The sequence below is a fragment of the Quercus lobata genome, chromosome 2, assembly GCF_001633185.2.
Source record: "Quercus lobata isolate SW786 chromosome 2, ValleyOak3.0 Primary Assembly, whole genome shotgun sequence".
Taxonomy (NCBI): Eukaryota; Viridiplantae; Streptophyta; class Magnoliopsida; order Fagales; family Fagaceae; genus Quercus; species Quercus lobata.
In genome coordinates this window covers 60,238,759-60,251,342 of record NC_044905.1, presented here as the reverse complement: position 1 = coordinate 60,251,342, position 12,584 = coordinate 60,238,759, and the positions used below count along the sequence as shown (strand labels likewise).

The 12,584-nt window shown below is 33.5% G+C and overlaps 2 protein-coding genes across 2 annotated transcripts in view; one reads left to right on the top strand and one right to left on the bottom strand.

Moving 5' to 3' along the window:
• Nucleotides 1–12,584, top strand: part of LOC115976019 (glutamate decarboxylase 1) — an 87,726-nt gene that overhangs the window by 15,845 nt on the left and 59,297 nt on the right. The window lies entirely within an intron of this gene.
• On the bottom strand, nucleotides 9,193–11,429 carry LOC115976021 (universal stress protein PHOS32-like). The gene is made up of 4 exons (XM_031097092.1): nucleotides 11,056–11,429; nucleotides 10,849–10,958; nucleotides 10,629–10,747; nucleotides 9,193–9,389 (listed from the first exon to the last, which is right to left on the bottom strand). The coding sequence occupies exons 1-4, from the start codon at nucleotides 11,228–11,230 to the stop codon at nucleotides 9,302–9,304; spliced, it is 492 nt and encodes a 163-aa protein (XP_030952952.1). The 5' UTR covers nucleotides 11,231–11,429; the 3' UTR covers nucleotides 9,193–9,301.

Here is a 12,584-nt window from a genome sequence, read left to right as displayed (position 1 = left end):
TGGGGTGGAGTCATAAGAATGAAAAACCATTTGGCACATACACATAGGGATGTTAAACCACGCTTGAAGGTGCCCAAAGATGTTAAAAATTATTTTGCCAAACTTTTGGAAAACATTTAAAAAAAAAAAAATGAGCAACTTGATGATGAGTTTGATGTTGAATGTCTTCAAGAAGATGAATTACAAAAGATTGGTGGTGATAATGCAAAAAAGGGAACCATGGATGCATAATTAAAAGGGAAATCAAATTCTAAACAAGTGACTTTACCTTCCTTGGTGAAAGATCGTACTGCAACTTGTTTGGCTATTTGTAGATTTTTTTATGCTCATGCTATACCTTTTCATTTAGTTAAGAGCCCTTTGTTTAAAAAAATGATGGATTCAGTTGCTAATTATGGCAAGGGATTGAAACTCCCTACTTATCATGAAACAAGGGTGACTTTCTTGAAAAAAGAGGTAGAAAATATGCACTTCACATTGGATAAGTATAAAAATGAGTGGAAAAAAACAGGTTGCACTTTAATGTCAGATGGAGGGACGGATAATAGAGACGGGTCTATCACAAACTTCCTTGTCAATAGTCCAAAGGGAACAATTTTTCTTAAATCTATTGACACATTCGATATTTCCAAGAATGCTGAAAATTTATTTCAATTGCTTGATTCTTTGGTGCAAGAAATTGGAGAGGAGAATGTGGTACAAGTAGTGACAGATAGTGCTTCGGCTTATGTTTCAGCTAGTGAAAAATTAATGGAAAAAAGACGTAAGATCTTTTGGAATCCTTGTGCTACCCACTATATTGATTTGATGCTTCATGACATTGGTGATTTGCCTGTGCATGCAAATACTATAAAAAAAGCAAAGAAAATCACTGTTTTTATTTATCGTCATATTTGGGTGCTTGATTTGATGAGAAAATATACAAAAGGGAGGGAATTGGCAAGATAAGGTGTCACAAGATTTGCTACTGCCTACTTAACTTTGAAGAGTATATATCAACAAAAGATTGGATTAAGTTCTATGTTTGCATCTGAGGAATGGGCTAAAAGTCCCTATGCAAAGAAAAGTGATGGCATTAATGTCCAATTAATTGTCTTGAGTGATCCAAAGTTTTGGCCTGCTATTAAATTTTGCTTGAAATGTGTGATCCCTTTAGTAAAAGTTTTAAGGCTTGTAGATGGTGATGCAAAACCAGCAATGGGTTATATATATGAAACTATGGATAGAGCAAAAGAGCAAATCCAGAAAAATTTTAATGATGTGCAAAGGAGATAGAGACCTATATTGAGAATTATTGAAACTAGATGGAAGCTTCAGCTTCATAGGCCTTTACATGCAGCAGCTTATTTTCTCGATCCTAAGTAAGTTCATTATTTGAATTGTTATATATTTTAATCTTTATCTATATATTTTGTATGCATATTTATTTATAAGATATAAAACTGTGATAGGTTTCATTATGATCCCAACTTTGTTGCAAATGAAGAAATGAGAGTTGGACTTTATGAAGTTATTGAAAGGATGTGTCCTACAACTTTGGAGAGGTGTAGGATTGATCTACAATTGGAGAAATTTGATAAAGCTGAGGGTTTGTTTGGAAAAGAAATGGCTATACTTACAAGAACAAAGAAGCAGTCAGGTATGTGCTATTGTTATTATCATTATTATTGATTATCATTATCATCTTAATGTAGCTTTTTATTTGTTGTTATCATAATTATCTTGTAGCCCTTTACAATTTCTTTTGTTGGTAATATAGCATTGTGGTGGGAAAGTTATGGAGTACATTGCAAAGAGCTTCAAAACTTAGCTATACGTGTCTTAAGCCTAACTTGTAGTGCAACGGGATGTGAAAGAAATTGGAGTACTTTTGATCATGTACACACTAAAAAAAGAAATCGTCTTGAGCAACAAAGAGTGAATGCTTTGGTGTTTGTAAACTATAATATTAATTTGGAGTTGAGACAAATAAAGAGAGAAGAGAATGGTGACTTATATGATCCAATTTGTCTATCGGATATGGAATTTGATGATGAATGGATTACCGAAAAGGAAGAACCTTGCTTGGTAGAAGATACTTTATGGATGGACATTCATGAATGCTTTGAAGTTAATGAGGAAGGATGTAGTAGAAAAAGAAAGAGAGGTATAAATTTATATTAAATTGAAATTTTCTTTTCTATATTATGAATAAAATGCTAATTTTGACAATATATATTTTTTGTTATTATTTTTATAGGTCCAAGAAATTTGAATGCCAAAAAGGAAAGTAAAGAAAAAGTTATTGAAGTTGAAGAACCAGAAGAGATAGTGGATGTTGGAGATGATGAAGAAGATGTACAAGAAGATGCCAATGATGAAATGATTTTGCAAGGTGATGAAGATGATAGCTTCATTGACTTGGACTATGGAGATGATTTTGATTAGGCAGTGATGAATATGATTAGGAAAAAAAATATTTTGACTAATATAATATGTAGTGACTTTGAACTCTAATGAATTTGGATATGGATATTTTTATCTTTTGGATATGGATGTTAAAAATATATTTCCATTTGGTTTATTTGGTTAGCTTAGTCAAATACTTTAACATAAGTGATAATTAAAGTAGTCATTATTTGCATATGTTTCAATTTTATAATAAATATATGTATATGTATAATGTTTTATAAATTTTATATAATGTTTGTGTATCTTACGATACAGATATGATATAATACATGATACATAAAAATAAAAAAACGATTCACGATACGATTCACGATTTGACAACTATAGGCTACATCACCTTGATTTCCTTAAGGTGGTTAAACAAGCCTGGGAGCATGAATCAATCCTATCTTTTGCCATCAAGCTGTTCACAGATAGAATAAATCATTGGAACATGACAATATTTGGCAATTTGTTTGCAAGGAAGAGAAGGATCCTGGCTAGGCTCAATGGGGCCCAAAAAGCCCTTTTAAATGGGCCAAACCAATTCTTGGTCCAACTAGAACAAGACTTGATCAAAGAATATTCTAATATCAGGCTTCAAGAGGAAGAATATTGGGCCTTCAAATCTCGCATTAACTGGGTTGCCTATAGGGATCACAACACGTCTTTCTTTAACGTCTTCAAATTGGTTAGAAGGCACAGAAACAGGATCAGGAGCATTAAAAATTCCCTAGGAAAATGGGTGACTAAGGAAGAGGAAGTGAAGAATATAATCTTATCAGGTTACAAAGATCTCTTCGAGATGAACCTTCTATTCTCCACTCGTCATTTTGACATTGAGAATTTCTCTTGATATTTCCTCTCTGAAGTTGATATAGGCTCTCTCTATGCACCGGTTACGGAAAAGGAAATAAAAAATAGGCTTTGGGCCTTGAAACCATTTAAAGCACCAGAGGCTAATGGGCTTCACGCGGGATTCTTTCAGCACTTCTAGGCTAATGTTAGAGCTTTGGTATGCCAAAAGGTATGTAGTATTTTTGAAGCTAAGGTAGTGCCAAAGTACTTGAATGAAACACTGATCTCCCTGATTCCAAAATGCGAGAGCCCTCAAAGCCTCAATAATTATAGGCCCATTAGCCTATGAAACTCAATCTACAAAGTGGTTATCAAGATCATTTTAGGCCGAATCAGACCATTCCTTGACAAACTTATTTCCCCAGTCCAAGATGCTTTCATTCCGAAGAGGAGAGGATTAGATAATATCATTATTGCCCAGGAGTTGATCCACTCCTTGGATAATAAAAAAGGGAAAGGTGGTTTCATGGCAATCAAAGTGGATCTTACTAAAGCTTACGATCATCTCGAATGGAGTTTCATCCATAAAGTCCTCAAAGCATTTCACCTTCCCCAAATGCTGATTGACTTGATCATGAGTTGTGTGTCCACTACAAGCATATCTATTCTCTTCAATGGAAGAAAATTGGACTCCTTTAAGCCTTTGAGAGGAATTAGGCAAGGGGATCCCCTATCCCCATACCTGTTCATCTTTTGCATGGAATATCTTGGGTCCCTCATTGAGAAGGAATGCATTGCCAAAAGGTGGAGTTCGCTGAAAGCATCTAGAGATAATGTTGAGATCTCACACTTATTCTTTGCGGATGATTTAATGTTGTTTGCAAAGGTGAGCGAGAAAGGGAGTGAAATCATCAAAGATGTACTAGACACATTCTGTGAAGAATCTTGGCAGAAGGTTAGCTATGAGAAATCTCGTATCTATTTCTCACGAAATGTCCCATCCACTCTCAAGGATAAATTCTATGAAAATCTAGGGATTCATGCAACCACAAACCTTGAGAAATATTTAGGATTTCCACTAAGGCACAAAGAGGCAACTAGTAGGCAATTTAACTTTGTTGTGGAACAGGTGATCTCCAAACTAGCTGGTTGGAAGGCCAAGTTCTTATCCTTTGCGGGCAGAACTATATTAGTTAAATCAATTATGGTAGTTATCCCAAACTATGTGATGTAAGGGGCAACTCTCCTTACACACCTATGTGAGAAGCTTGATAAGATCAACGGGGATTTTCTTTTGGGCTCCTCATCGGATAAAAGAAAGTTACATCTGGTGGGATGGAACAAGATCATTAAATCTAAGGAGAAGGGGGGGCTTGGGTATATAAGCGGCAAGGGCAAAAAATACGGCACTGCTAGCAAAGCTTAACTGGAGACTATATCAAGAAAAAGATTCTTTTTGGGCAAAGGTCATATTAAACAAACATTGTTCCCAATCGAGAAGAAACTCCAAGGACCCAGATAAACTTCCATGCTCTCCATATTGGTTTGCTGTGAAGAAAGGTTTCCCCATCTTTGAAAAATGAGTTTGTTAGAGTGCAGGAAGGAATTCAAGACTTAGTTTTTGGGAGGACAACTAGGTAAAGGGAAGTTCTTTAAGAAGTATGGTTGAAGGCCTTCTCACCCCAAGAGAAGCTAATCTGGCTATAGCTGATATTTTTCAAGAAGGGAATTGGAACTGGGATTCTATATCCTTTGACTTGCCAAGTGAGATCAAGGACAAGGTCTGTGCCACGCCCATGCAAATTTATGGTGAGAAGAAGGATTCGTTGATGTGGAAGTCCTCCCATGTTGGAGAGTTCAACATGGCTTCGGCTTATGCCTTAAACTTTCCCACAGAAAACAATCCTCAAGTTTTTGTGGGCAACTGGATTTAAAAATTAGACATATGGCCAAAAATTAGCTCCTTTCTTTGGCTATGTCATTAGTGTCCCAGTGAGGCAAGTGGTTGCTACTAAAGGTATCGATTGCAATCCTATATGCCCTTTGTGCAAGAGTCAAGAGGAAACAATACTGCACTTACTAAGAGACTGCCCCTTTGCTGCCACCTTTTGGAGAGCTATCAAAACCCCTCAACCCCTATCCAGATTAAGCCATTTGGACCTTCCCAAGTGGCTAAAAAAGAATTACTTGTGCAGTAACCAACTACAAACCAATGGACTTCCTTGGAGCACACAATTCCTTTTTGCTATTTTGGGACTTTGGAAACATAGGAATAGAGTGGTCCTTGAAAACACCCCTCTGAACCCTTGCCTCCACAAAACTTGCATTCAACAAGCTATGGAATATTAGGTTATGTTTGATGACAGTTTTATTTTCTATTTTCAAAAACTTGTTTTTGGGAATATAAAGAAAAAATAATTTTCTTGTATTTTTGAAATTAAAAACATATTTGGTTAGTTGAAATTAAAAAAAAAAAATGTTTTTTGAAGAAAAAAATAGAAAATACTAAAATATGTTGTTACTAGAATTTGAATTCTAATTCTAACTCATTAAATGAGACAAACTCATTAAATGAGACAAATTCATTAAATTAAATGCATATTTTTATTGACTTATGAAAATAAGAAACTGAAAACAGTTTTTTGCATGTTTTCAATTTCTTTCACAAATTAAGTTTTGAAAATAGTTTTTGTTTTCTGTCCATTTTGAGTTGCCATTTAAGTTTTTTAGTTTCAAAAATAGAAAATTATTTTTGGAAATAGAAAATAAAGGAAAAAACAGTTACCAAACATACCCTTACTTTTGTGTTGGGAAATTGCATATACCCAAGCAATACTCAGCTAACCCGGTGTGTTGGCACAAACAGGAGGAGGGATGGTTTAAACTAAACTCTAATGGAGCTTCCCTTAGGAACCCAGGGAAGGTAGGAGGTGGTGGTTTGATCCGCAATTGCAACAGCAATTGGGTGAAAGGATTTAGGAGGAAAATTGGAGTGGCAACTAGTACTATAGCTGAATTTTGGGCACTAAGAGATGGTCTCCTTTTGGCTGCCCAACTAGGAATTACCCACCTTATTGTGGAACTTGATGCTAAAGTTATTGTTTAGCTTGTTCTCTCCAATAATAACTCTAACAGAGCTCATTCTCCCCTCCTAAATGACTGCAGGTTCCTCCTCAACTAGTTCCAGCACTTTAAGGTTAACCACATGTACTGAGAAGCCAACAGAGCCGCTGACAAGCTTGCCAAGAAAGGCTGCTCCTGCCCTTCTGATTTTGTTATTTTAGACTATCCAAATTCTGATGAATTATGTAATATTTTGTACTCAGATGTTTCTGGATTGTACATCTTAAGGCAATCTGCCATAACTCTACCTGTTTTAAATAGTTAATGTTATGCTTTCCCTTTTTAACACCCCCCCCCCCACCCCCCAAAAAAAAAAAGAAAAAAAACATTTGTAACCATCATGTCTCTGAGTAGTGGCAAATTCTACTATTGGTTGGATAATCACACACCCTTCATGAGTAGTAATCATACCTATGAGCTCTTTTTTTCGTTTAGTAAAAAATAAATATCCATTACATTTTCCAGAAAGTGAGGTATGTTTTAAAGCCAAAATTTCTCCGCTCCCACCATTGGGCATGTCTAGCCAACTTAAGAGCTGCACTATTCCCCCATAGGCCACAAACACAACTAATTATTTCAAACACAACTAATTATTTTAGACTATAATATAAACTATAAAGAGCACATCAATATATACGTACATAGGTCTGCAAACAACTGAAATCATGAATTGAAGACACTATATCCTAGTATAAATAGCTAAGCTTCACCTTATAAAACTAATTTGGTATAATGAACATAAATTAAGTCTGAGATTCCTATTTGAGGTTCATGTTTTTCTCCTTCAGGATCGAGGATTATGTACCTCCTCATCCTCCCAAATTAATGAATCAATCTCTATTTTTGAATCTATTCAAATTTTTTTGCATCTTTTTTATATTAGAGTCCGAGCTTTGATCCTTCAACTGATTGCAAAGAGATTTTTTTTGTTGGACAACCAGATTCAGCCAACCAAAATTAAAAGAACTAATTTGGACTTGAGTAACTTTTTGCTTTGGACTTGAGTAACTTTTTGCATTGAACTTGATCCAACTTATTGAGACAACATTATCTACAGCTAAAATCAAGGCATTGGATGATTATCAATCACCACTACTAAAACCTCCAAAGCAATCAGATAGTAATATTTAGGAGTTCTTTTGTAATTCCAATACCTTCAAAGCAATTTGATAGTACTTAGGAGTTTTCATGTAATCCAAATACAACAGTAGAGTTATTTATCTTGGAAACAAATATTTATCTAGGTACGTTTGAATATAATATAAATATAAAAGTAGCAGCTTCTAAAATATTTTCAAGGAAGCTAATCAAAACACAAACTCTTATTATTCTCTCTCTTTAGTATCAGAGCAACAGCTCCTGGAATATTTTCAAGGAAGCAAATCAAAACACAAACTCTTATTATTCTCTCATTTTGGTATTAGAGCAATAGACCCGCGTCAAACCATGTCATCTTCTTCTACTACTTCTTCTACAACTGATCCAATTAGCCATCCTCATCCCTCCCCCATTCTTACTCCCTCAAACCTAAATTTAAGTTGTACAGATTTATTTATATATTTTCTACTTGCTGAGTCCCCTAGAAGGATTCTGCTCAGGCCGAACGTCTTAAGAAGAAAATTTTGATATGTTTCTTTGACCTATCACCTCAAGATTTTGATGTGGGATTGATCTTGGTGAAGTTCAAATTTGGCTTGGACTGGGCTTGTTTTCTCTGTAAATTTCGAGGTGTTATTGGAATTGTTTCTCAAACAAATTAATACTTGTTGATTTTATTTGAGTAAGGGGATAATGGAATAAGGATCCAAGGAATGAAGCTAATACCAACCGTGGTGTAGAATTCTCTCCTCGCATTGAACCAAATGATACTCATCAAATTCAGATTCAAGAAAATGAGATTGGCAATTGAGGAGGCAAGTTTCTACCTTGACCAAGATGGTGTAACGCATGTATCATCCTTGTACAAGCGGTAATGAACCTGTGATACTCAATGTCTTCTTAATTCTTTTGGATTTCCTATCAAAATTAAAGGTGTGGGCACAAGGCCATCATGCACAGGCCATAGACTTCTTAAAATCATAATTATTAATTATTTAACGAGTAATTTAAATTGCTCTCTTCTTCAACATTTAAAGTTTTAATCTTTAAGAGAAAACATTTTTAAACAAACATGTATACTCACATTATTTTGACATTTATTTAAATTTGAGATGTGATAATTTCTAAAATATTCATTTAATAATAAATGGTTATGACTTACAAACTCTATGATGACGAGGAATTCTAAACAATCTTATATATTCTAAGATTATGTATCTTTTTAAAAGAATATTATTAAGAAAAAGACACAATATAATAGTCTTTTATTTTTTTTTCTTTAACTACTTGACATGAATTCCTTAAGTGAATTTTAATTTCCTATTTCATGAAGCCTAAAGAACATAGTAAATACAAAATCATGCAAAAATAGCAAGAATAAAAAACGAATGTCTATCTGAGAAGGATTGCTAAGAAAAAAGAAAGACATGAGTAATACTGTAATACTCACAATTCTTTGAGACAATTTTATTTATAGATGTAGATTAGATATTATAAATACCATCCAAGGGTATTTTTACATGTAAAATTTTTAAATATAATTGTACTTTTATATTTTTCAAAAAAATTAATAAAAATTACCTAATCGAAATACATTAAAATGACAAAAATATCAACCACGATAATACAAACTGCATTCTCAATAAGTCAATACTTAAACTTGGTTTAAAACACTAATATTGCTATTTGCATGTGTGTTCTAATAAGTATTACTGTTTATTTAAAAAAAAAAATGGAAAAGAAGAAGAAGAAGAAGCCAATACTTGCACTTGAATTATAAATAAGCTTTTATAAAAGAAAATATACATCCAGAAAGTGATGACCACTTATAGAGACAGCAATCTTGTGTCAATTAACGCTTAGAAAGGGTTCCCTTAATCACAGTGACTGGACATGAAGCATTTGTCACAACGTACTTGCTTACACTACCAAGCAACACCCTGCAAATCACATAACCCTTTTTAGCTTTAACCAAACAAGTCACAACGAATTAATTATGCACATTATTCTTTTATTATATATACACACACATTGCTCAGCAAATTCAATATTTTGAAAAATTACATGGACAATAAAAGGTTAATTGAGTTTTATATATGATCCACTGGCATTGGTATTAAACTTATTATACTAAGCAGAATGTGATCATCCATATGAAGAAACCTAATAATAATTTTCCAGAATACTTTCCTCCTCAATTTTATGCTCATGTCAGATATGCAATTAGATGTTTGATGAGATCTTTCATAGGATTCATTTACAAATCAAGGTTTTTTTTTTTTTTTTTTTTTCCCTTAGATATATAGGGGGGGGGGGGTGTGTGTGGGTTCAAACTCCTGCTCCTTTATACAATGTTAGAACCACTTGAATTATCCCTTAAACCCTGATTTACAAATCAAGGTTAATCCATACACCGATCTGGTTTACATTGTTATGGCTACTACAGATTTTTTAATAGAAAAATAACATTCAATGTATCCCTTAGTCTTCATTAGGACGCCAACTAAAATTTTATCTTCCTTTTAACATAAAAAATATTATAAGGATGCCTATGTATGTACTAGGCTTGCAAGATTAAGTTGAAATTAAAAACTTTTATCTTACTTCTGGTGTTCTATTTTATACTCTATCAACTATAATATGTTATGTATCTTTTTCTTTTTTTGCCAATTTAAATTTTAGTTACTTTATAAGAAAAAATTAAAAAACATGTAGTAAGTTACGAATGATGAAGCATAAAGTAGAATACTTAGTATGAGATCAATCATTTTTATTCATTAATTTGGTTTATTAAAATTTTAATCAATTTAAAGGCCTCCACATCTTTATCAATTGGTCCTCTCAATCTAATCATATGGTTAATTGCCTTATGACAAAAATTAATAATGTTCTCTTAGTAATTCTAAAAGATTCATTTAGATACAAAATTAAGGAAAATTATTATTTCACATTTTTTGATATACACTTTATACACACGATGTTCACACTTTCATATCAAATGTCTAGATTTTTCAAGAATGTTAACATTTAAGACAGGAAGATACTTGATGTGTTTGGAGAGCATATACAAGGCCAAACTAAGTTTTATCCCTAATATGGTTAGATTACCACTTTGACAAATGGAAATGGTTATTGGAGAATGATCCTGAATTCTCGAGTAAGCGATGATAAAAGTTTACCTTTTGATAGCGCCTAGACCCCTGCTTCCAACAACAAGTGAGTCGAGCTTGAGATCTTCTACAGCATAGCACAGCTTCTCCCTTGGATCCCCCCAGTAGACCTTGGCCACCACCTTCACCTGTTCCAACACATACAGTCACACCCATGGCTATGCACAGCTAGCAAAACTTTCATGACAAATATGTATATATACAGAATGAAAGCAAATAAAATCAATACCCCTTTGGTCTTTGACACTGCATCAAGAACTTCAAGAACCTCTGGATCATTTGTAAGTCCATATTGCTTGGAAAAGTTAATCTCCCTAAATTCCTCAAGAGGAACTAAAGCTGCAAAAACAAAAACATAGAAAAAAGGGTTATGAGTATTGAGTATACACATGCAAAAGAGTAGTCATGAACAAAGATTAAGGTAAAAGGTAGAGACGTGATCCAGTGTCCTCGAAAAGTTCCTTCCGGGTATGATCGGATTTGGGTGGCTGGACATGGATTAAGATGATACGATCTCCTTCCTCCATTAAATTATCAGCAGCCCATCGAAGTGCTGCTTTGCTGATTGGAGAGTAGTCCATTCCTACACCAACTGTACGAGCTTTTCCCATCTCGAGCTTCTGTCTCTCTTTCTTTCTTTCTCTCTCAATAATGAAGCTGCAGGCTAGAGCTTTTGAATTAAGAGTATTGGCTTGCCACACAAAGTGTACTTATGCTGTTTGTTTGGATTCGATGGAATGAAGGAGGAGGTTCTTGAAGGCACTAGTGGGAATCCGTCATTGATACTACATGTAACAGATGCTGAAGCTAAGTACACGTCTTTATTCCTTGATGATAAGATTGTCTCATATCAAAACCAGACAAGGAAAGGAAAGGAAAGGAATTTAGCATAAAGCTAATAATTCTGCCTGTTGTATTGTTAAATAGGACAGTATAAAACAGGTGTGCCATCTTTAGTCAATTATGTGATTCAACTGGTCCTTTCAGCGCACAGCACATCTACTTTGTTAGATGCTTTAATTTTTTTCTTCCCTTTTTTTTTTTTTTTTTTTTTTTTTTTTTTTTTTTTTTTTAATACTGAAAATTTCAGTCTTTTTCTTTTGTGTTGTGTTGGGCTCAAGTGAGGTGCCATGTGAGAGAGGGTCTTAATTTTTAGATGAAAATTTTGATGACTATAGTACTTGATCAATTATCTGAAGTGTTGCATAGCATAGGATTGACTGAAAATTTGTCTGATAAAAAAAAATAAAAAAGAGACTATAGGAGAGAGAAAAATAGAAATAAAGAATAGTAAAAAAAGCAGCTTGCTGCCTACCTTGCACCTATGTCAAAGTTTGAAGGGCAGGTCAAATTAATTGAAAAGGAGACAGAAGAATGAAATTAAACCTTGAGCTGCAGAGCACAAATTCGATTAGTCTCTAGAAGAATCCACTTTTTGTCTGGAATAATATAATGAAAACAAGCGGCCATAATGCCGGTGTTTTTTAAGGGAAAATTTCAATGTCAAAGTACAATTAGTTGTTGTCAAAACCATTGCATTTTTTGAAGCTTCTGAAAATTATCATCTCAGACTATTCTCAGTGTGTATATATATACACATTCATTTCATGTTTGAAATTAAATATTAAAAGTATATTAAATCTCGTAGTCATTTAAATGGTAGATAATTATTTTGCAATTGTAAAATAATATATAATTTGTTCTCTAGAATTTATTAAAGATAATTTATTCTCCCTAAAAATTAAATTATTTCTAAAATTATTTCATCTTTCTATCTCTACCAATATATTATTCTATTATTTTGGTTGTGTTTGATTGATATTATTCTTTTATGAGGTGGTCTATATTCTTCTAAATTATGTTATACTTCTTAAGTTTTCAAATAAATTATTCAAGTTCCTTATTCTCTTAAAGGAGATTATCATGCTAATAAAAAATCACAATAAAATTGCACTTAATATTACT

Bases quoted from the DNA above. Each gene is read 5' to 3' on its own strand.
- LOC115976021 (XM_031097092.1), bottom strand. From the start codon at position 11,230: ATGGGAAAAGCTCGTACAGTTGGTGTAGGAATGGACTACTCTCCAATC. The intron at 10,748-10,848 runs GTATTGATTTTA...GTGTTGGAACAG, and splicing joins CAGTGTCAAAGACCAAAGGG to GTGAAGGTGGTGGCCAAGGT. The intron at 9,390-10,628 runs GTAAACTTTTAT...TGTGATTTGCAG, and splicing joins GGTCTAGGCGCTATCAAAAG to GGTGTTGCTTGGTAGTGTAA.